The 24,000-nt window shown below is 46.6% G+C and overlaps 3 protein-coding genes across 5 annotated transcripts in view; all 3 read right to left on the bottom strand.

Annotated features, from left to right (window-relative positions):
- Positions 1-4,358: 4,358 nt before the first annotated feature.
- ppiaa (peptidylprolyl isomerase Aa (cyclophilin A)) lies at positions 4,359-13,862 on the bottom strand. The gene is made up of 4 exons (XM_061980030.2): positions 13,694-13,862; positions 4,966-5,085; positions 4,727-4,899; positions 4,359-4,665 (listed from the first exon to the last, which is right to left on the bottom strand). Exons 1-4 carry the CDS (start codon positions 13,760-13,762, stop codon positions 4,533-4,535), a joined length of 495 nt encoding a protein of 164 aa, XP_061836014.2. The 5' UTR covers positions 13,763-13,862; the 3' UTR covers positions 4,359-4,532.
- A 656-nt stretch (positions 13,863-14,518) lies between these two features.
- On the bottom strand, positions 14,519-21,839 carry LOC133619114 (zinc finger MIZ domain-containing protein 2-like). Of its 2 annotated transcripts, none has more exons than XM_061980003.2 (21): positions 21,414-21,839; positions 18,930-19,100; positions 18,749-18,863; positions 18,473-18,681; positions 18,246-18,402; positions 17,940-18,161; positions 17,763-17,877; positions 17,588-17,691; positions 17,455-17,529; positions 17,201-17,384; positions 16,994-17,135; positions 16,852-16,930; positions 16,655-16,786; positions 16,479-16,581; positions 16,251-16,408; positions 16,108-16,175; positions 15,928-15,996; positions 15,603-15,862; positions 15,369-15,529; positions 15,146-15,304; positions 14,519-15,085 (listed from the first exon to the last, which is right to left on the bottom strand). In XM_061980003.2, the coding sequence occupies exons 2-21, from the start codon at positions 18,977-18,979 to the stop codon at positions 14,978-14,980; spliced, it is 2,670 nt and encodes an 889-aa protein (XP_061835987.2). In that variant the 5' UTR covers positions 18,980-19,100; positions 21,414-21,839; the 3' UTR covers positions 14,519-14,977. The 2 variants fall into 2 exon arrangements, with proteins under 2 accessions (XP_061835987.2, XP_061835986.2); XM_061980002.2 differs by having other exon boundaries at positions 18,930-18,992; positions 21,414-21,838.
- A 227-nt stretch (positions 21,840-22,066) lies between these two features.
- ogdha (oxoglutarate dehydrogenase a) overlaps positions 22,067-24,000 on the bottom strand; it is a 34,371-nt gene continuing 32,437 nt past the window's right edge. For both annotated transcript variants that reach the window (XM_061980001.2, XM_061980000.2), the window contains exon 23: positions 22,067-22,679. In XM_061980001.2, coding sequence (XP_061835985.1) covers positions 22,559-22,679 — 121 coding nt within the window. In that variant the 3' untranslated portion in view covers positions 22,067-22,558. The remainder of the gene's footprint in view (positions 22,680-24,000) is intronic.

Here is a 24,000-nt window from a genome sequence, read left to right as displayed (position 1 = left end):
CTGTGGGTTACAATGAAGATGTTTGGCTTTCTGTTTCGGTTTCTTGCTGAACGGAACACAAACGGGGCTCTCGTTTTCTTACTCGCTCGTCCGTTCCCTATTCGGGTACACGGAAACAAGGTGTCGGAACCATATGGCATGATTGTATAAATAAAATAACTACTAAACATAACAAATATGTTACTTTAAATAATATTAAGGCGTTCCACTAATATTATAACAATAATTCTAAAATACTTGCAAATAAGAATAACAAACTAAATTGAAGGTTACAGACAAATGTTTCTCTAAAAGAGCTTCTTCCTTTTTTCTGGGCAACTTTTAGTGCGCTCTACCGCCACCTTTCGGAAGTGTATATACAACCTTTTATTTACAACATCCTAAACAGCCAGACTGTAATTGTAAAATATTTTCCAAATACTCGTCTTCATTATGTTTATTATATTTCTTATAATAAATTCACATATATGATTACAATACTCGTATCTCACTATTAAATTCAGTGGCTTATTTCGCTACGCACAGTATATGTGCTGTGAATATTAGAGATGTCCGATTTAGAGATGTCCGATAATATCGGCCTGTCGACATAACCGGCCGATAAATGCGTTCAAATGTAATATCGGAAATTATCGGTATCGGTCTTTCTATTATCAGTATCATTTTTTTGGTATTTTTTAATTAAATCAACATAAAAAACACAAGATACACTTACAATTAGTGCACCAAATCAAAAAAACCTCCCTCCCCCATTTACACTCATTCACACAAAAGGGTTGTTTCTTTCTGTTATTAATATTGTGGTAGGTTCCTACATTATATATCAATATATATCAATACAGTCTGCAAGGGATACAGTCCGTAAGCACACATGATTGTGCGTGCTGCTGCTCCACTAATAGTACTAACCTTTAACACTTCATTTGACTCATTTTCATTAAATTACTAGTTTCTATGTAACTGTTTTTGTATTGTTTTACTTTCTTTTTTATTCAAGAAAATGTTTAATTTATTTATCTTATTTTATTAATTTTTTAAAAAGTACCTTATCTTCACCATACCTGGTTGTCCAAATTAGGCATAATAATGTGTTAATTCCATGACTGTATATATTGGTTGATATCGGAATATCGGATATCGGCAAAAAGCCATTATCTGACATCCCTAGTGAATATATTACTTACGCCACTGTAATATAACAAAACATTTAAATTCACAAACAAGTTGGCACACATTTTAGCTTGTGTGTATTTAATGGAGGAATGTAGTTAATCATAAAACTGGCACCCAATGTTATTAAAAAAAGTATTAATTTTGAAGAGAATCGATTCTGAATCAAATCGTCACTCCAAAAATTTAGTCGAATCGTGTGGTGCCCAAAGATTTACATGTTTTAAGCATTTTTATAAACAAAAAATGTCAAAATAGCCATTGTGCACTTTGACTTTTCAGCATTTACCTCTTGAACATTTTCAGACACCCCTGATGTAAAATACAAAGTGTATTTAGTTAGTTCATTATAATACTAAGTCACAAATTAATTATTGTGAAAAACAACAACAGTAATAATGTTACATTTGTAACTGAACATTGATATTTCCGTACAGGCAGGATTTTTACACAATTGTAAAATTACTATTTTATTCTTACAGGGGGAAACAGGAAAAATGTCAGAATAAAAAACAAAAAAAAGGTCTCTTTTGGCAAGGTCTTCCTTTTGAATATCACCATGGGTGGAAGTTTCTGGCCATTAGCATGGCAAGCTAGAACCACAGTGAAGGATGACTTCTCATTCCCTGTGGTGCGAATATTCACCGTACGTGCTCCCGTTGTATCCACAGTGCGGTTCACAGGAATATCAAAAGTCAGTGGAACCTCGTCCATGTTGATAATGTTCTCTGGCCGGATCTTTTTTTCAGCTATCTTGTTTTTACAATATGCACGGAAAGTAGCCAGCTTTTCTTGAAAGTCTTTAGGCAGTTGCTGTGAAATAGTAGTCCGTGTGCGGATGGAGAGATTGCGTCTTTTCATGAACCGGAAACCTGTCGCTTAGTAGGAGCCATTTTGTGGTCTTTACAGATGTAAACACACAAAGGAAATGAAACGTACGGTATATCCGCGCGCTTTTTCTTCTTCTATGCGGGCGGGTGGTTGCTTACAGTAGAAGAAGAAGCGCTTCCTGTTCTATGGGGGCGGGTGCTTACCTTGGCGGTTGCTTGCGTAGAAGAAGAAGCACTTCCTCTTCTACGGGGAAAAAAGATGGCGGCTGTTTACCGTAGTTGCGAGACCGAAACTTTATGAAAATGAATCTTAATATTAATCTATATAAAGCGCACCGGGTTATAAGCCGCACTGTCAGCTTTTGAGTAAATTTGTGGTTTTTAGGTGCGGCTAATAGTGCGGAAAATATGGTAGTTAAGTTTGGACAGCCCTGATCTTGAGTGACGTCATGAATCGGTACTCAGGAGGTCATCACTTCTACCAAATACCAGCAAGATAATGTTTGTGGAGCCAAATGATTCAAGTTTCAAATGATCAGATCAGGCCACGCCCACATCCTATGACGCAGGTAAACAAATGATCATTGGCGACGTGTCTTAGATCTGACATTTGACTTCAGCTCATTTGGTCAAAGTCTCCTGGAGTTGGGTGAAGTTCGACCTGTTCCCAGCCTAAAAAAGGGCTGACGGAAACAAAGATGGTCGACTTCCGGTTTCTTTTCTAATTGAGTTTCTTGAGAGCGCGCCCACCATTTTAGTGACCATACGTCAATCTGGCAGCAGGGGCCAACTTTTAGGGGGTCCATGTAAGACAGCGTTTCTCAAAGTGTGGGGCGCGCCCCACTGGTGGGGAATAGAGACATGACAGGTGGGGCGCGAGGAACGGGAGGACATTTCACTTTAATTTTTTTTTTTTTAATTATTATATTCTTAGATTATTTTTTTTACTATGCTTTCATTTTCTATACACACTGTAAATCACTTTGTGATTCTGTCTGTGAAATCCGCTATATAAATAAATGGAAATTACCGGTACTTATTTTTACTGGAGGCTTTATATTTCTCGGTACGAGCGAAAGTTTGACAGACATAGCAACAGTAACTAATGGGGGCGGGGCTAAGCGGAACAAACTTTCGCACGGATGGGTAGCAGGCTAATGTGTGGACCACAATTACACAAATATATACATTTGTGACTCGCACCTCAAAGGTCGTCGAGCCAGAGCCAGCGCCTGCAGAGAAACAAAAATGTGACGGGCACACACTGTGTCATTCACCGGGAAGCACTCGCGTCAAGGCAGCTCAGCCCCGAACTCAATGAGGTTTTAACAGATGTTGTGAGCGCGCTAAATTTGATCAAAACACGACCACTGAAAGCGCGACTGTTCTCTGCACTGTGTGAGGAAATGGGAGCTGATCATACAGCCGTGCTGTTTCACAGTGAAGCAAGGTGGCTCTCCTGGGGGAAAGTGCTGTCACTTGCCCTGTCTTGCCAAATGCATAGCTCCTCCTTTTTTTTTTTGCAAAGATTGCAAAGTGGCACTTTTATTGTATTTATTATTGAACTTGATGCAAGTTATAGCACTTTTTTTGATTTATTATTGAACTTGATGCAAGTTAACACTTTTGTTTTATTTATTATTGAACTTGATGCAAGTTATAACAATTTTTTTGATTTATTATTGAACTTGATGCAAGTTATTTGATTTATTATTGAACTTGATGCAAGTTATAACACTTTTTGATTTATTATTGAACGTGATGCAAGTTATAACACTTTGATTTATTATTGAACTTGATGCAAGTTATAACACTTTTTTGATTTATTATTGCACTTGATGCAAGTTATAACAGTTTTTTTAATTATTGAACCTGATGCAAGTTATAACACTTTTGTTTTATTTGTTATTGAACTTGATGGAAGTTATTTTATTTATTATTTAACTTGATGCAAGTTATACCACAGCTGCACAGTTATTTTATTTATTATTGAACTTAATGTTATTGAGTTTGAATGTATACAACTTGATGTTCAATAAATTTGAAAATGCTAAAGCTTGGCATTAGCGCTCTGTTGGGGCGATGGGGGCAGGTGGGGCTTGAAAACTCCCCCTTGTCCAAAGTGGGGGATGACAAAAAAAAGTTTGAGAACCACTGATGTAAGATGTCATGTAGCAGGTGAGTTTTGATGAATGTTTCAGGGCCTCAATGAGTGTTACATTAGAGAAAGTATCTTACTTTTAACATCGTATGAGTGGGACCTCAACTCATTTAGTGGGATGTTTTTTGTTTTTAAATCAGTCTGCTCAATATTTGGAATAATTGCCATGAAAAAGAAGAGCTGAAGTGAGACTTGAGTTGTCATGGCGATGTTTGAATGTTTTATTTCAGCTGGAAAGAAAACAGTCTTTCAAGTTAATGCAAACAAATTCAGCCGTAGATGCAGAAACAAGTTTGGAAGAGTAAAAAAAGAAAGTGGAATTCCTTCAGAATGAGGAAGTGTTGACTGGTGGAAAGGGGGCGGAGCTACACTCAGAGCTGGCCGCAGTCCGCGATGCAGACCTTGGCCGAGGTTTTGCCACCTTGGCTGCCGAGCTTCTCCATGGCCTCCACCACGGGGTAACCCTCCACCACCTTGCCAAACACCACGTGCTTCCCATCCAGCCTGGGGGGGGACAAGTCCACAGTCAGGCTGCCTCCAGGTCACGTGACCCACACCCACTTACCATGTCGTCTTGGCGGTGCAGATGAAGAACTGCGAGCCGTTGGTGTTGGGGCCGGCGTTGGCCATGGACATGACGCCGGGCCCCGTGTGGACCAGAGAGAAGTTCTCGTCAGCAAACTTGTTCCCGTAGATGGACTTGCCCCCGGTTCCGTTGTGGTTGGTGAAGTCTCCGCCCTGGTGGACGCACAAATGCACGTTACACCGGCCTCAGGTGCACTTGTGGTCTCCATGGCGACTCACCTGGCACATGAAGTCGGGAATGATGCGATGGAAAGTGCTGCCCTTGTAGCCGAAACCTTTCTCGCCGGTGCACAGGGCGCGGAAGTTCTCCGCCGTCTTGGGAACCACGTCGTCACGCAGCTGAGGAGCACATCTTGCATCATCATCACATTCTCTAAACAGCATTTGTCTTTATGTCCTTCCTTCCTACGGCCAACATGATGGAATATTGTCTTTATGTCCTTCCTTCCTACGCCCAACATGATGGAATATTGTCTTTATGTCCTTCCTTCCTATGGCCAACATATTGCATGTGAAGTCACTGGAGCTCAAGCATTCATCATTTGGAGTTTTGAGCAATGACACTTAAACTACCGTATTTTCCGCACTATTAGCCGCACCTAAAAACCACAAATTTACTCAAAAGCTGACAGTGCGCCTTATAACCCGGTGCGCTTTATATATGGATTAATATTAAGATTCATTTTCATAAAGTTTCGATCTCGCAACTACGGTAAACAGCCGCCATCTTTTTTCCCGATAGAACAGGAAGCGCTTCTTCTTCTACGCAAGCAACCGCCAAGGTAAGCACCCGCCCCCATAGAACAGGAAGCGCTTCTTCTTCTACTGTAAGCAACCACCCGCCCGCGTAGAAGAAGAAAAAGCGCACGGATATCACCGTACGTTTCATTTCCTTTGTGTGTTTACATCTGTAAAGACCACAAAATGGCTCCTACTAAGCGACAGGGATCCGGTTCATGAAAAGACGCAATCTCTCCATCCGCACACGGATTACTATTTCACAGCAACTGATATTCCTGTGAACCGCACTGTGGATACAACGGGAGCACGTACGGTGAATATTCGCACCACAGGGAATGAGAAGTCGTCCTTCACTGTGGTTCTAGCTTGCCATGCTAATGGCCAGAAACTTCCACCCATGGTGATATTCAAAAGGAAGACCTTGCCAAAAGAGACCTTTCCAGCCGGCGTCATCATAAAAGCTAACTCGAAGGGATGGATGAAGAAAAGATGAGCGAGTGGTTAAGGTAAGTTTAAGTTTACGCGAAGAGGCCGGGTGGCTTTTTTCACGCAGCTCTGTCCATGTTGATATACGTATGTTTGTGATTGCACATTTGCGTACATTTTGGGAGTGAACAGAGTTGTTAGAACGCTGGTTTTTAATATATTATTAAAGTTTGACTGACCTATCTGACTGTTTTTTTGACATTCCTTTAGCGCAGTTAGATGCGGCTTACAACACCGGGCGGCTTATAGGTGGACAAAGTTTTGAAATATGCCGTTCATTGAAGGCGCGGCTTTTAACCCAGGGCGCCTTATGGTGCGGAAAATACGGTACATTTCTTTAGGTTCCAAAACTGTTCAATTCTACTTTAAATAACGCAAAGAGGTGCTAATGTTTGTGCACCTCACCATCACATGCAGGAGGTGGGATTCCTTTATTCATTATTGAGAAATCTTTTATTTATTTATATTGATGCAACTTCACATTTTGTTTCACTAAATAAGCGTTTATCACTTGCAACTTCAAACAGTGCATTTGTAATAAGTTATAATTGTAATAAGTTAAATGAATGGAAGTGTGTGTAAAAGTGGTGAAATAAAAGATCTCAGTGAGGCGTCTCGCTGCAGTCAGACAACTGTCTGCTTGACTTTATTGACAATAAATCTATCAACTAATGTTTACTAATCTCAACTAATGTTTACTAATCCATTTTATAAATAGCCCACGTCCAAATTGCAATGCATGTAAACATTGATTTCTTTAATCACTCAAGTCTATGGAATTCAGATCATTACAAGTTCAGTCTACTTTTTGCATTTATTCTCTTTTTGTTTTACAATTGACTGTCCTTAGTTTTATGCTGCTTTAAATGCTTTAACTCCTGTAAAACTTGTTTGACATGTGCTATATAAATAGTGGATTGGATTATTTTTTGTAATAATATTTTAAAGTGGATTACTAGTAATTGTAACCTCCATAACGTTGACTTTGAGTCATAGTTTCACAGTATAAAACATCCTGCATGGCAACTTTTTCTCCTTACATTTCACTTGTTGGCACTTTTATCCCACTTTCTTTTTTATATTTTCAAGAGTAATACTTAAAAATGTGTGCACTGTGGACACGCTGACGACATGAATAAAAGTCAATCAGCATTGCAGTAACGTGACTAAACTCAGGGTTTCTGCAGGCATCAACACATCTGATTATAGACTTCTTGAGGTGAAGTGAATTATATTTATATAGCGCTTTTTCTCTAGTGACTCAAAGCACTTTACATAGTGAAAGCCAATATCTAAGTGACATTTAAAGCAGTGTGGGTGGCACTGGGAGCAGGTGGGTAAGGTGTCTTGCCCAAGGACACAGCAGTAACTAGGATGGTGGAAGTGGGGATCGAACCTGGAACCCTCAAGTTGCTGGCACGGCCACTCTACCAACCGAACAATACCGCCCCATTTTTAATGCAACTCATAACAAATGTCACACCCATGTCCTACCACAGATCTATATGGTCAACACCAGGGGTCCCCAAACTTTTTGACTTGGGGGCCGCATTGGGTTACAAAATTTTGGCCAGAGGCCAGGCTATATATATATATATATATATATATATATATATATACACACACACACACACACACACACACACACACGGAGGCAGATATTTACATATATCCGTATTTAAGTGTTACTTCTTTATTTTCATAATCATATTACAAAACAGCTAGTGTTCTTCTTCCAATTGTGGTCTTTTGGTTGTCTGCAAATACTGTGTGCTAACCTTGACTTTGGAATGTAAAGAGGAGAGATACTCCTTTTCCTTAATTGTTCCTGTGTCCAGCTGCAGAGGACAATGGGCATGTGTTTGGGCTAAAGAGAAAGACAAGACAACGAGGGTGGGAGGGAGAGACACTTGATAGAAGAGAAGGTTTCCATATTTTAGATCAGACCATCTTAGCTGCGCGATTGAATGTTCTATGCTGGACTGGTCTCATATTTCCAAAGCTTTGGAGATAAAATTACAAAATACCTCTTCTGTCTCTGGTGGTTCTTCTACTCAGCTTTCAATGTTATAAAAGAGCTTGGGAGTGGCCAGCGGCTTGAATTCCCTGGGAGGAACAACTGGTCCAAACGCAACAACATACATACATACATGCATACATACATACATACAGTCTTTATAATCAGTTTTGTCATTTAACATCAATTAACATTGATGTTCATCAACATTGTCATGTTATCGATGGGAAAATTCATTTTTAGACAATATGATTTGCCTGAGCGGCTAGGAGACACCAAGAGTAACAAGCGGTAGAAAATGGATTAGAAAGGAAAGATTTAATTTAAAAATATATATATATTTTTAACCTGGGACTTCCTGTGGGCCGGATTTTGGATGCTGGGGGCCGGATCCAGCCCGCGGGCCGTAGTTTGGGGACCCCTGGTCAACACCATACAATGTGTGCATAAAGCAGGGGTGTCAACACCATACAATGTGTGTATAAAGCAGGGGTGTCAACACCATACAATGTGTGTATAAAGCAGGGGTGTCAACACCATACAGTGTGTGTATAAAGCAGGGGTGTCAAACATACAACCCACAGGATGAGTTTGCCAAGTATAAAAATGAGTCCAAATGTTTGAATGAAAGAAAGTGCTGTTGTCAATGTGTCCACTAGATGTTGCAATAGCACATCTTTGTAGATGTAAAAGAAACAAACAAACATCCTGTAATTTGATTTTGATATTTTCTATCTTGATAGATTGAAAATGAACATTACATCATGTTTCAAAGAGCATAAATAACCACAAATAAAAGATGGAATACTATTAACCCAACATTATCATTTGTATATTTTCAGAATGTTTTCTTCAAAGAAAACAATCTGAAGTTGTCTTTATTTTAAAGTTATCCTGCTGTGATTTTACCAGTCCAGCCCACATGTGGCCCCCCACCTAAAGGACTTTGACCCCCCTGGTATAAACAAATGTAAGCATTTCTTATGTAATAATGCAAATTACCCTCTCAATGGAATAAACTACTTCTCATGACATTCTCCATGCTAACTGGAAGGTCAACAAACTACGTAAACAACAATAAAATGACTCAATGTCTTTAAGCAAAACATTACAATGCAGTTATCGGCCGTGCCAGCAACTTGAGGGTTGCAGGTTCGATCCCCGCTTCCACCATCCTAGTCACTGCCGCTGTGTCCTTGGGCAAGACACTTTACCCACCTGCTCCCAGTGCCACCCACACTGCTTTAAATGCTTTGAGTCACTAGAGAAAAGCGCTATATAAATATAATTCACTTCTTCCCATATTGGACAAACTGGGTCAGGTGATTTATTTGCCTTTTGTTGCCAAAAGCATGAGACTTTTCAAACACCTTTAGATCAACTCTGAGAAACCTTCATATTGAAGATGTCTGTGATGAAAAATGTTCCAACAAATATATGAAGGCACTTTTGATCAAATTATATTTTGCGGGCACAGTTCATAGACAATATAAACCAAAGGAGTTTACGAAAGCTGAGCTAAGGAAAATAAGGACAAGATATATCACATACCCAATTCTTCACAAAATTAAAGAAATACAATTTAAAATTAAAGCTGCAAGCAGCATTGGTCGGGCCCGCGTATTTGGCAGGTGCTAGTCCTAAGTGTCCCAATACTTTTGTCTACTTTTAGTCTGAAGTGTCCCAAGACTTTTGTCTAGTGTACCTACCTTGTCTGCATTGTGTGGGCACGTTGGTGCTTCCTGCTTTTAAGCAGCCATCTTAAAAAAACAGCAGCATCAGCGCAGCGGGTCTTTGAAGGGTCATAAAATCAAAACCGGAGCAGGTATTAAAACGCTGTTCTGTTATTTTATACACAAGGGCTTAATCTCTCTCCTGTGTTAGTTTGAAGCCGAAACGACAAACGCGCTCAGAGGAGATAGTTTTTGAAGGAAGGTGACCGGTTTTTACAAAAAAATTGTTTTGAAGGGGGAATAGCAAACTTCCTGTAGATTTTTGCTGGGGGGTGTCAATTTATGCAATGAGGTTTTTGTTTCATGTCTCTCCGACCTTCCCAGTGGGAGTTACAGGCAGTTTTGTCATTTTTTTCTTCCGAGGAGCAGTTTTTTCTGCGTTTTATTAAAAAATTGCGGTAGAGCACAATTTTTAGATTTGGGGTTAGGTTTTTTCATTAGATCACAATTTTAGCCAGTCCTGATGTGTGTGTTCAGGTTGGTGAGTTTTGAAGCATGTTAAGGGGGTCAAATTACAGCTCAAAGAGGCAAAAGTGACTGTTTTTAGTACTTTTTTGTCTTGAAGGGGGAATTGCCAACTTCCTGTTGATTTTAGCCCGAGGATGTACTATTATGAAATACAGGTCTGAGTCAGACCTACATAGAGGTTTTTGTTTCATGTCTCTCCGACCTTCCTAGTGGGAGTTACAGGCAGTCTAGTTTTTTTTCTTCCTAGGGGGCGCTAGAGCGCAATTTTGAGTTTTGAGGTTCGGTTTTTTTATTAAAAGGCAATTTTCCCAGGTCCTGATGTGTGGGTAAAATATGGTGAGTTTTGAAGCATGTTAAGTGGGTCAAATTAGTGCTCAAAGAGGCGGCCGGTATAATAATAATAAAGAATAATAATAAAACCTTACAAATTCAATAGGTCCTTATGTCCCATTGCATAAGGACTCCCAAAGGGAGTCCTTATGCAATGGGCCATGCGGGCCCTAATAATGAAATATACCCTTCAAAGGATTTATTGAAACTTAAATTTAACAGAGGTTGATGGCTGTTTGTGGAATGTCATACTGCAAGTGTGTGTGTGATACTGTACATGTGTGGAATGTGAGAGTGTACATGTGTGTGTGTGATACTGTACGTGTGTGTGTGTGTGTGTGTGAGAGAGTGCACATATGTGTGTGGAATGTGAAAGTGTACATGTATATGTGTGTGAGAGTGCACGTGTGTGTGTGTGTGTGTGTGTGTGTGTGTGTGTGTGAGAGTGCACATGTGATTTGGGAGGAAATGAGGGACAAGGATGTCCCCTTTCACTATAGAAGAGATCACATTTGGTATTTTTACAAAGGACTGTAACTTAGAAATGTTTGTCAACATTATTATGCTCCAAGTTTTACATTTTTTCTACATAAAATGTTGAGTTATGAAAGTAAGGTGTACATTTTCTAATTGGCTTAATGGGTTACAATTAAAGGAGCGGCATAGCTGGGTTGGTAGAGTGACCGCGCCAGCAACTAATCCATTAAATCAATTAAAATTGATTATAAATATAGTTGGCGATTATTTAGTCATCGATTCGTTGGATCATGCTATGCGCAGAGACTACTTTTTTTTTTTTAATATAAACTGCAACATGTACAAACAGCTAAGAAACAATAATCAAAATAAGTATGGTACCAGTATGCTGGGTTTTTTTCAATAAAATACTGGAAAGGATAGAAATGTAGTTGGTCTCTTTTATCCGATTATTACTCAAAGTAATAATCGACAAGATTAATGGATTATCAAATTAGTTGCAGCCCTAGTTCCAGGTTCGATGCCCGATTCTGCCAAACTAGTCCTTGGGCAAGACACTTGATTGACCCACCTGCTCCCCAGTGCCACCCACACTGCTTTAAATTAAACTTGGATATTGGCTTTCACTATGTAAAGTGCTTTGAGTCACTAGAGAAAAGCGCTACATAAATATAATTCACTTCAATTATCAATCAAATCTTGGAGAATGATTAAGAGTACAAAAGCCCTTAAATTTATATCTTTGTTAAAAACATTTAATGGGATTTAGGCAGAGGTGGGTAGTAACGCGCTACATTTACTCCGTTACATCTACTTGAGTAACTTTTGGGATAAATTGTACTTCTAAGAGTAGTTTTAATGCAACATACTTTTACTTGAGTATATTTATAGAGAAGAAACGCTACTTTTACTCCGCTACTTTTATCTACATTCAGCTCGCTACTAATATTTATCGATCTGTTAATGCACGCTTTGTTTGTTTTGGTCTGTCATAGTGCCTGCGTTTCAACAAATACAGTCACTGGTGACGTTCACTACGTTCCACCAATCAGATGCAGTCACTGGTGACGTTGAACCAATCAAACAGAGCCAGGCGGTCACATGACCCGACTTAAACAAGTTGAAAAACTTATTGGGGTGTTACCATTTAGGGGTGAATTGTACGGAATATGTACGGTACTGTGCAATCTACTAATAAAAGTTTCAATCAATCAATCAAAATTGTGAAGGAAAAAAAGACCCTTTTTTATTTCAACCGTACATCTCGTCAAAAGCCTAAAGACTGACTGTTCCTGTCTTCACAATAAAGTGCCGCTCCATCGCGCATGCGCTTTCAAAATAAGAGTCTCCGAAAGCCAGCGCAAACAAGCTAGCAAGCTACGGAGTTTGCCGCCAATGTATTTCTTGTAAAGTGTATAAAAACGAATATGGAAGCTGGACAAATTAGATGCCAAAAACCAAACCACTTTCATGTGGTATTAGACAGAAAGGAGGAACTTTTTTTTCTCCTCCATTTGAAAACGTGGACGTTATCATCACTACTGTCTGATTCCAATCAATGCAAGTCATCAGAATCAGGTAATACACCAACTTATATTCTTGTCTTCATGAAAGAAAGGAATCTATATGTGTTAAACATGCATGTATATTCATTAAAACACCTTTAACATGTAAACAAAAACGGCAAAATAAATAAATATAAATTATATACTGTATATATCAATGTATATATATATATATGTATATATGTGTGTGTGTGTGTGTATATATATATATGATATGTGTGTGTATGTTACTCATCAGTTACTCAGTACTTGAGTAGTTTTTTCACAACATACTTTTTACTTTTACTCAAGTAAATATTTGGGTGACTACTCCTTACTTTTACTTGAGTAATAAATCTCTAAAGTAACAGTACTCTTACTTGAGTACAATTTCTGGCTACTCTACCCTCCTCTGGATTTAGGTAGACCCTTTTTTTCATATTCTTTAGTATTGTTACACTATTTGTTAAAAGGTATGTTTGTTGCTCAACAAAAACTAAACTGCTTCATTTTCGAAAATGCATCATTTCCTACCTTTGTTGCTTTTTAACGATCCGCCGAAACCACGTGACCGGTGAGGCATGCGCATGCGCAGCGCAATAGTGGCGCCCAGGCGGAAAATGGCCCGGAGTTTTAGCATGTTAGCACCGCGTTACGTAATAAACCGCCCCCGAGGCCACGCCCTCTCCCCTGCGTGGAACTTTCCACAAATCCTGCGCGGCTCAAATCCACACTGCGGCGACGGTTAAACGTCATAACGCCGCGGTGAACGTCAGCGAGCTCGCTTAAAATGTCTTCAAAGTCAATAACCGCCTGTAACATGTCGGGGAAGAACAAAGGCGGCGCCATGCTAACTGCGCGTTAGCATTAGCTCGTTAGCATTAGCTTGGCGTGTCATGCTATGCGAGCTAGCCTGGAAAAGGGCGGGATTTAAGAGCTAGCATTAGCTTGCTTGGCTGTCACAAAGAGCTAGCATGACGCCGCACACATGAGTCATCGCTGGGCCGCCGGTGAGGCCCACCGTGGGGCCGCTGAGGCCCACCGTGGGGCCGGCGACGAGCGCACGTTGCCCGCAGGCCGAGCGAGGGCAGCCTCGGCCGTCAATCACCACACAAAGGAAGCACATGCTAACGTTAGCTCGTCAGCGTTACCTCCATTATGATGCGGCCCATAGGCTTGCCGCTGGCGGTCACGTCGAAGAAGACTCTTGGTCGGGCCATGTCTGCGGCTTGAGCTTCGGAAAGAAGGCAGGAGGAATTACGGCGAGTTGCACGGTGAATGACAACGAACCGAGAAAGATGTCTATGCGTAGCTTATATTTATATACGACGCCGGTGGGCGGGAATCATTTAGATTTAGCCAATCGGGAACGCCAGCGGATGTGAGTGGCGCAGATTGTGGCCAATCAGCGGGTTGACGACGGAATATGGCGTTGTGACGCGGCCGCGAACGGACCCGCCCATGTCTGCAGTGTGCTCGCTTTAGTGCCAGAGTGCGCCGCTCGTGCGGGGCTTAGATGTGTCTTTACTCTTTTGTCTTCACACCGCCCACTCTTTCGAGTCCCCGTTTTATCAAAAGCGGAAAAAATATCGCGCGCCACATATGATTGACAGGTTGCGCGGCCAATCGTCTGCGGCGCGGCGCGCGCGTCCGGTGAACGTCATGACCCGCAGTCTGAGCGCGCCCCCGCTTTTTACGAGAGGGAGGAAAAAAAGAAAAAGAATGCGCAGTCACGCGGGTTGGGCGCGGTCATCTGTGGGGTAAAAAAAAAAAAGAAAAAAAAGTTGAAGACAGGAAGTCAATGTTTTTAAAGTAAACTACTCAATTATTTACACTAAAGAGCTTTTATGTGTACACGTTAACCAACGTTCAAAGGTATTGAAGCAGGGACGTAAACAATCCGTTTTGCTTTGATCTTACGAGTCCGCCTTTGATGTGAGAATAGTGACGTCACCCACGCAGCAATACACATCATGTTAAATCATGGACACTTTATTGGGACACGCGAGGAAAATGTCATTTCACAACCAGGCGACAAAAGTCCTGTCCTCCGATTAGTCACATGTTTCTGGCTGGGAGACAGGATGGATCCTATCAAAATAAAAGTATCAACAACAGCCTCCGCAGTGAAAACATGATAACTTCCTGTTAAAACAACAAGGGTCCGCTTGGTCCAGCTGTCGTCTGTCCCACCATCATTTTATTTTGAAAGGCAGGAAGGCCCCAGCATGCACCTGATGCTGGCTGCTAACAGATGCTAACAGTTGGCAAAGTGGAAAGCAGACATTTCATCTCCTGGGAGGTCTGGTGAGGGAATCCAGAACGTTCTCGTGATGCATTCATGGACGCGTCAAGTTCGGGACGTCTGAGGACTGTCAAAAGCTAGCTTCCACACAAGAAAAGACACGTTGACGAGACAAAGGAGGAGGAGGACTTCAGTTGTTCTCAAAGAGGGACAGCAGGTCGTCGTTGTTGTTGTTGGGGAGGTCCGGGGGGCCCAGGTAGGACAGCAGCTCGTCTGGGTTGGTCAACTCCGGCAGCAGCTGCACACAACAGGCCGGTCACTGCGTCGCCGTGACAACACGCTGACATCCTCTACTCACGTCCAGAGAAGGTTCCGGCACCTCCGCGCTCGTCCCCAGGCCGAAGGGGGCGTCGCCGTGGAGGCGAGGGTTCTGGCCGCCGCGCTGCATCGCGGGGTTGCCGTGGAGACCCTGCGACGGGGGAGCGCAATGAGAGGCGGGGTCCAGACGAGACGCCATCTGAGGACAGGAAGACGGACGGCGAGTTCAAAAAAGGGACGAGGAGGAAGGCGGGTCGGCATACCTGTCCTGCCAGCGGGTGGGGAGGGGGCTTGTCGGGGGTGAGGAGGACGCTGGACAACTCCGACTGGTAGGAGAGGGGGGGCGGACCGGGCGAGGTGAACTCCCCCCCGACACCCGGCGTGAAGTCGGAGAAAGCGGCAGGTTGCCCAGGATACGATGGCGCTGAAAGGGAGACACGCCCACTTCATGGTCATCATTAATGCTCACACCAATCAAGAAGAAGGAGGCAGCGCACCTGGTCCACAGTAGTCCGGCGTGCTCCTGCCGCCCCCCGCCGGCAGGGAGGAGTACTGCATCGGGGAGGCGGAGGAAGGGGCGGGGCCAAGCGAGGCGATCATCTCCATGACGCTGGGCAGGACCATGTGACTGGGACTCAGCGTCCGGCAGCGTCTCAGCGCCGGGCCGTCGGGCTCCTCCTTGATGTGGAGGTCCGGCTTGACGGGGACGGGCTTCCACCTGCACGCCGGGTCGATGGTGATCTCCTCGTAGTCGGAACTGGCAGAGAGAGACACGCGGTTGGCGGCGGAATCGAACAGCGGCCTCACGGCGACATGACTCACTTCTGAACGTAGATGAGGATTCCCAGCATGTACTGGTCCACTTCCAGACCCTCCAGCAGCGCCGTTTTACTGCACACACACACACACACACACACACACACACACACACACACACACACACACACACAGGTTACAGGTCCACCCCATGAAGAGCGTGCACGTGAGAGCGCGTGCACGTACTTGCACACCGGACATCGCCACGTTCCCCGCTCGCAGTTGAGCTGCAGGTAGGACTCCAAGTCGAAACACTGCAGACAGGAAGTGAGGTCACACACACACACACACACACACACAGGAAGCAGACGGACAGGAAGTGCCCTGACCTGCACGTGCCGGCAGTCGTGACCGCGAGCGGGCAGCTGGATGCGGCGGAAGGTGATGGGACACTTCAGCAGGACCCGGATGGCCGTCTGCTCCACGCCGTCCTCGCCGTTGAGCCCGGGGGTGCCGGGAATGGAACCGCTGCTGAAGTTCCTTTTTACTGCAAGCGAGAAGGGCGCCAGAATTTGTTTGTAGGAGGCCACAAGGGGGCGGGGCTAAAGGAAACGCACTCTTAGCCACGCAGTGCTCAGCGGGGAGTCTCTTCTTCATCAGGCCCTGCAGCACCGAGCGCACCGAGGGCCGGTGGACCAGCTGCAGCACGAACAGGTGAGACTGGAACGGGCAGAGACAGGTGTGAGCGGCGCCGGCAGGGGCGGGGGCGGGGAGTGAGTGGGCGTGGTCTTACGCAGCAGCATGCGGTGACGGTGATCTGGATGGTGTTCCTGCCGGGTTGGCACACCTGCTTCAGGTACAGGGGCTTGTGGGACGTTTTGTTGTCCCCACGCTCAATGGTGAGGGGCGTGGCGTTGACGCTCACCTGGGGAGGAAGACGGCGTGTTTACAAGCGGAGGCGGCGGCCGAGGGGGCGGGGAAAGAGCACACCTGCACGGAAGCGGGCCAGTTGGTGTTCATCTGCCGATCCTCGTGGTGGTAACACTTGAACTGCAGCTCCAGGTCCGGCCTGCACACACACGGATAAGCCTTTATTGTGAAGGGACGACAGGAAGCGGTGGTGCGTGCTCACCTCATGATGAGAGTTTTGTACACCGACTCTTTGAGCTGGAAGACGTGGTTGCTGACCGCCAGGTTGTGTTCCAGCCTGAAGGGCTCCAGGACCACGCCATCGCGCACGGGGAAGGTCAGCCGCAGGTCGTCGCTGGGGTTACCTGCCCGACAGGAAGTTCACCGCGTTACAGCGCCCGTTTCATTGGCGCGGCGCGGAGGGGCGCACCTGTAGTAAGGGGAGGAGCCAAGCTAGCCATGTTGGGTTTGACGTCAGGCAGGAAAGTTGAGGGCTTGACGTCGCTGTTGCCGGGCGACATGTAGGGCGGCGCCATCGAGCTGCCGGGCGTGATGGGCGGAGTCGGGTTCCCCGGGAGCGGCGAGCTGGGGTAGGCGGGCAGGCCTCGGCCCGGCTGAGCAACACCACAGTCACACGGTTACTTTTGGAGGAGGATGAAAGTGCGGCGCTGCAGCGGTTCTTACCCCGGGAGGCTGGTGGAAGGAGCTGTACACGCCGGCGGTGGCGCCCCCTGGTGTCTGCCCGTTGAACTGCTCCTGCTGCTCACACACAAGCAACATTGACGCCCACGCCGACTCACAACGTGCACGCACTCACCTTGTAGTACTGGGAGCTGGGTGGTCCGGACGGGGGGTACTGGGGGAGGGGCATTTTATGACCCTGGTACGAGGGGGCGGAGCCTGTCCTTTGCGAGGCAGCACCTGCGCACAAAAAAAATGATGTGTTAGCTTTTAGGCTTGACGCTAAGCTAGTGGCTAATGTGAACATCGACCTGGGTGGTAGTGCGAGTACGGACCACCCGCACCTGAAACCGGCATGGGACCGGCAGCGCCGCCAGGACCCGGACCGACCGGAACGCTGTACTGCTGAGACACTCCGGGGAAGGCCTGAGGAGGAGTGAGCAAGATGGCGTTCAGAACGTCAAGGCTTGGCGTCAGCAGGCACTCACGTCTGAGTTGTAGGGCCGCTTCAGGCCCTGCGGGGGTCTCAGGTGGCCCTGCTGGGGCGGGGGAGCGTAGCTCGGGTGCTGCGTCACCCTCTGGGGGCCTCCATACATGGGGCTCATAGAATGGGGGCCCCTGGTGGGTCCGGGTCCTCCAGGAGCCATGGTGGGGGGACCACGGGGGACAGAGTGGGCCATGAACTGGTTATTGTAGGAAGGCCCGCCCATCTGAGAGGAGAGAAAAGGTCATGTGACGTCTGTCACCAGATGGCGATGATGATGATGATGACATCACAGGAAGCAGGCGCTCACCTGACCATAGTTCATTTCCTGGTTTTGTTTCTCCTGGATGGCGGCCACGGTTGCCGTGGCGGTGGCGGTGGCCGTAGCGGCGGCGGCGGCCACGGCGGCGGCAGCGGCCTGCGTGAAGTCGGCCGTGCCTCTGGAGCCGCCCGGGTTGGATGGGTAACTGGGGTCGCAAGGTCAAAAGGTCGATAAAAGCCACAGGGAGATGCTTTGACAAAGCGAGAGACACCCACCTTCCCGCGTAGCCCCCCGGACCCCCCACGTAGCCCCCGCTGGGCCGGCCGTACACGCCCTGGTTCAGGTAGGCCTTGGTGGGCTCGCCGTAGCTCTGCTGACCCATGTAGCCCCCGGGACCCCCTGCCATGCCAGGACCCCCGGGGCCCTGCATCATGGGACCCCCAGCCGGATTGGCCCCGGGACCCATCACACCACCTCCCAGACCCTGACACACAGAAACGTTGTGTTGTGTGTGTGTGTGTGTGTGTGCGTGTGTGTGTGTGACACCATACCTGGCTGGCTGAGGGGTTGGTGACCCCCCACACGGTGGTCACCACAGAGAGTGATCCTGTGGGCTGATTGGTGGGCTGCTGCCAGCTGGAGGGGTCGTAGGGGTATGAACCCTCACTGAGAACACACGTGGTAGGGTCAATGTGGGCGGGGCCAGCATCACCTGTGTGTGTGTGTGTGTACCTGTGTGGGTTGCTGGCCAGTCCAGCCTTCATCTGATTGAGAGGATTCATGTGGGCGGAGCCTCTGTAGCGGGCAGACAATGATCAGTTCAACATGGCTGCCTGACCAACAACCGAGGGGTCAAGTCAAGTTTTGGGCAAGGTCAGGAGTCACCCCCGAGGGGGCGTGTCTCTGAGGGCACACAAGATGCTCCTTCAGCCATGTTTACCTTCAACACCATTTACCGGTTCTTAGCCGAGTGTGAAGCGACTGGGATGAGAATCAGCACCTCCAAGTCCGAGTCCATGGTTCTCGCCCGGAAAAGGGTGGAGTGCCATCTCCGGGTTGGGGGGGGGGACCCTGACCCAAGTGGAGGAGTTCAAGTACCTCGGAGTCTTGTTCACGAGTGAGGGAAGAGTGGATGGTGAGATCGACAGGCGGATTGGTGCGGCGTCTTCAGTAATGCGGACGCTAGAGATGCGCGGTTTGCGGGCACAACCGCGGAGTCCGCGGATTATCCGCGGGTCGGGTCGGGTGATTAAAAAAAAAATTAGATTTTAAATAGATTCAGGCGGGTGGCAGTTAAACCAATTGGTAAATATATATACATAGTTAAATGTTGTTACCCACATACGAAAAACGAGCAGGCACCTGCAGCATATGCCACAACAGAAGAAGAAAAAAAAAAGAGATGGACACTTTTACGGAGCGGAGAAGTGACGCCTCGCCGGGGTCCGGGACCGAGGCCCCTTCCCCCGAGAGGGCCCCACCGGGAGCCGTAGCTGAGGCGATCCGCGAGAAGGGCCCGACGCACGTCCAGGGTCACCACCGCGCCCACCGCACCAACACCCCGCCTCGTCCGCCTTCGCCGCGGCCGGCGTCACGCGCAGCAGGTAAGCAGCTTACCTGCCCGCCACCCCCGTGGCCGGGGGCTCGTAACAGGGGTCACTCTGCGCGCTCCGCCCGCGCAGCTTACCTGCCCGCCACCCCTGTTGCCGGGGGCGCGTAACAGGGGTCACTCCGCGCGCAGTGCGCTCACGAAAGGGGTGGGGCTCACCCTGGTTGATATAGACAGCAGCTAGGACGGTGGCCATGGAAGTCGGAACCCGCTAAGGAGTGTGTAACAACCCACCTGCCGAATCAACTAGCCCTGAAAATGGATGGCGCTGGAGCGTCGGGCCCATACCCGGGCCGTCGCCGGCAGCGAGACGCGCTTGGAGGTGCGCTCAGCGCGGCTCCCATATGATTGCGCACTGGTGTGCGTCTGGGTCGTGACAGCGTGGCACGCGAATGTCTGTGCTGCATTGGATCAGTCTCCTTTCTTTAACAGGCAAAAGCTTTATAACCTCACTAATGCCTTGCATCGTCTATATTAGATATATAACAACGGGCGGATGCGGTTCTGATCAAATGTTAGATCGGGTGGATTGCGGATGGTTGACGACTTTCTGATGCGGTTGCGGGTGAAATAATTGCCTATCCGCGCATCTCTAGCGGACGCTGTATCGATCCGTTGCGGTGAAGAAGGAGCTGAGCCGGAAGGCAAAGCTCTCAATTTACCGGCCGATCTACGTTCCCATCCTCACCTATGGTCATGAGCTTTGGGTTATGACCGAAAGGACAAGATCACGGGTACAAGTTTCCTCCACCGGGTGGCGGGTCTCTCCCTTAGAGATAGGGTGAGAAGCTCTGTCATCCGGGAGGAGCTCAGAGTAAAGCAGGTGCTCCTCCACATGGAGAGGAGCCAGATGAGGTGGTTCGGGCATCTGGTCAGGATGCCACCCGAACGCCTCCCTAGGGAGGTGTTTAGGGCACGTCCGACATGTAGGAGGCCACGGGGAAGACCCAGGACACGTTGGGAAGACTATGTCTCCCGGCTGGCCTGGGAACGCCTCGGGATCCCCCGGGAGGAGCTGGACCAAGTGGCTGGGGAGAGGGAAGTCTGGGCTTCTCTGCTTAGGCTGCTTCCCCCGCGACCCCACCTCGGATGGATGAATCATTTAGCAGGAAGGCCACACGAGTCACATGACCAGCATGTGGTGACGTCACAGGCCTGACATTAAATCCCCCATCATCATACATGCGCTCATTAATACTTGTTTGGCGGGCAAAGCGTTAATAAGAGGCAGCTAAGCCAAATGGCGGTGCAGGAGACATTTTAGCAGGTGGCCACAAAGGCTAATGCTAACCTGTTAGCATTAGCTGTGGGGGAAACACATAATGTGCTCCGCGGCGTCGCCCAAACACGCCAGCTCGTCCAGGGCGACGAGGTTGAAGTGAGCCGCGACATAAATGTCCGCCGAGACGACTTTAGCGTCCGCCTGAAGCAGGCGGCCATATATAAGCGGCTAGCTCGCTGACAATGGAATGTTAGCATGCTAACCGTTAGCCACGAGCTAACGTCTTCCTCCAACATTGTATTGTTCTGCTTCTTTCCAGCGCCTCGGCTCATTCATGTCCTCCCAAAGCGAACACAACAAAAAGTACGTCCATGGGCCGACTTACCTCCTCTAACTGCCCGCTTAACGAGCCCGGTTGCGGGCCTCTGTGTTCGGCGCTCCTCGGGGGCATGAAGAAGCTAAAGCCCGTATTTAGCCCCTCCAGGCGGGACTACCTGTTCCTACACGTCCTTCCTCCGTACAAGCTGCGGGCTTCTCCTCCAGGCTTCCAGCCAGCCCGGCCCTCTGCGTCGACTATCCGGCCTCAGCAGCCGCTAGCGTCGCCCGCAACCCCGCCGACCCGCGACCACACCACGCAGCCACAGCCAGGCACTGACGGCTCGTCCGCGGCCGTGTTCCGCATCGCTGGCCGGGAGAGAGGAGAGCCGCGGACTGGAGCAGCAGGATGGAGGGGGCGGGGATATCATCATCACACTTGGAATATTCCCAATACTTTATAGCAACATTTCACTTCTTTTTCTTCAACTGGATTAGTCATGGTCCTGACATTTCCCGTTGCTATGGCAACCGGAGGGCTACCTGACAAGAACACCTTTTTGGTGGTCAGTGAGAAAGCCGAGAGGACGAGGAAATAAATGGAATTAATTGAAATCACTTCTCAATATGACCTAATAAGGTTCTCCAGCAGGGGGCGGCGTGCAGACTTCCGGCGCCCGCCTGAGGACGACGTCAGAGCAACAAGAAGTAGTTGGTCACACCTTCTCAGTACATAAAAGAAAACTTTATTGAATGAAGCAAAACAACGAAGACAACTTCCGTCCCCGCTAGGAAAATAAATAAATGATTTTTTTTTTTATCAAACTCCGTGTGCAGCCTCGTCTTCTGTTGTCGTCACTTTCCTTCCACGCTCCTTTTGGCACGGGACGAGGGCTGGACCGCCACCTCTTCAATGCAAACAAACAGTGTTGCCATGGCAATTAATGAAACTCCTTCACCTGGCCGATGCTAACGAGCACGCCGGATAAAAACAATGGAGGACCGTTTTGACCCTGCGTGTGTAGAGGAGGATTGGGGGGCGGGCAGGGAATGTCAAGGGTCAGCTGGGTTCGTCCATAGCAAGCTTGTCGTCATGACAACGCCAGCAGCCTTCCCATTTAAAATGTTGTCCAATTAGCAAAACATTCCCAATTTGGATGGCGGGCGGAAGCTGGGGTATATTTGTGTGCAGCAGCGGGGTCAGAGGTCACATCTCTACTGCTGATCCTTGAAAGCGTCCAGGTCAAAGGCCGTGTCCAGGAAGCGCCGAAGCTCCATCAGGTGAGTGTTCTTGTTTCCCGTGGCGGGAGCCGCCGCCGGCCCTCGTCCGGCGTACCTGACACATGCACAGGGGGTCAAAGGTCACACAAAACCATAGCAGCACATATCACAGTAGACACTTTATCCAGATCAATAAAAAATGCATTGGATATATGTATATATTTTTTTGCCGAGGCAAAGTTGGTTGTACTTGCTCTCAGGTAACGCAGGAAGTGATCACTGCTAACAGCCAATCAGGTGACAGTATAGACCAGGGGTGCTCACACTTTTTCTACAGGCGAGCTACTTTTCAATTGATCAAGTCGTGGGGATCTACCTCATTCATATATATCATTTATATTTACTTATTTATGAAATATATGTTTTTGTTAATAAGTTAAAGGTGTTTAATGATAATGCAAGCATGTTTAACACATATAGTTAATATTGTTAATAAATTAAAGGTGTTTAATGATAATGCAATCATGTTTAACACATAGTTAATATTGTTAATAAATTAAAGGTGTTTAATGATAATACAATCATGTTTAATACATATAGTTAATATTGTTAACAAGTTAAAGGTGTTTAAAGATAATACAATCATGTTTAATACATATAGTTAATATTGTTAACAAGTTAAAGGTGTTTAATGATAATACAAGCATGTTTAATACATAGTTAATATTATTAATAAGTTAAAGGTGTTTAAAGATAATACAAGGATGTTTAACACATAGTTAATATTGTTAACAAGTTAAAGGTGTTTAATGATAATACAAGCATGTTTAACACATATAGATTCCTTTCTTTCATGAAGACAAGAATATAAGTTGGTGTATTACCTGATTGTGATGACTTGCATTGATTGGAATCAGACAGTGGTGCTAAAAACGTCCGCATTTTCGAATGGAGGAGAAAAAAGTCCTCCTTTCTGTCCAATACCACATGAAAGTGGCTGGTTTTTGGCATCTTATTTGTCCAGCTTCCGTACTCCTTTGTATACACTTTACAAAAAATACATTGTCGGCAAACTCCGTAGCTTGCTAGCTTGTGCACGCCAGCTCTCTGAGACTCTTATTTTGTTAGTGCAACTGTGCAGTCGGTCTTTGGAGTTTTGACGACAGGTACGGCGCCAGAGTCTGTTGAAATAAAGTGTTTCTCGCCTTCCAGTCGGTAATTTTAATGAGCTGGCAGCAGCCAGCGTCATCTCAGAAGACCCTCGGGTGCCGTGAATGTCAATCAAGTGACAAAAGTGACGTCATAGTGAAGATTTATGATCGCTCATTTTTAGGACTATTTTTTTAATGCCTGGCTGGTGATCGACCGACACACCCTCCGAGATCGACCGGTAGCTCGCGATCGACGTAATGAGCACCCCTGGTATAGACTATCAA

Source organism: Nerophis lumbriciformis, linkage group LG20, assembly GCF_033978685.3.
Source record: "Nerophis lumbriciformis linkage group LG20, RoL_Nlum_v2.1, whole genome shotgun sequence".
Classification (NCBI taxonomy): domain Eukaryota; kingdom Metazoa; phylum Chordata; class Actinopteri; order Syngnathiformes; family Syngnathidae; genus Nerophis; species Nerophis lumbriciformis.
The sequence above is the reverse complement of the archived record's forward strand: the minus strand, read 5'-3'. Positions and strand labels throughout refer to the sequence as shown.

Excerpts from the sequence above, each read along its gene's own strand:
- ppiaa (XM_061980030.2), bottom strand. The coding sequence starts at position 13,762 with ATGGCCCGACCAAGAGTCTTCTTCGACGTGACCGCCAGCGGCAAGCCT. Across the intron at positions 4,900-4,965 it reads TTCCCGACTTCATGTGCCAG|GGCGGAGACTTCACCAACCA; the intron begins GTGAGTCGCCAT and ends TGCGTCCACCAG. Across the intron at positions 4,666-4,726 it reads TGCACCGCCAAGACGACATG|GCTGGATGGGAAGCACGTGG; the intron begins GTAAGTGGGTGT and ends GTCCCCCCCCAG.
- LOC133619114 (XM_061980003.2), bottom strand. The coding sequence starts at position 18,979 with ATGAATCCTCTCAATCAGATGAAGGCTGGACTGGCCAGCAACCCACAC. Across the intron at positions 16,409-16,478 it reads TGAGCACTGCGTGGCTAAGA|TAAAAAGGAACTTCAGCAGC; the intron begins GTGCGTTTCCTT and ends TCTCGCTTGCAG. Across the intron at positions 15,305-15,368 it reads CCCACCCGCTGGCAGGACAG|ATGGCGTCTCGTCTGGACCC; the intron begins GTATGCCGACCC and ends TCCTGTCCTCAG.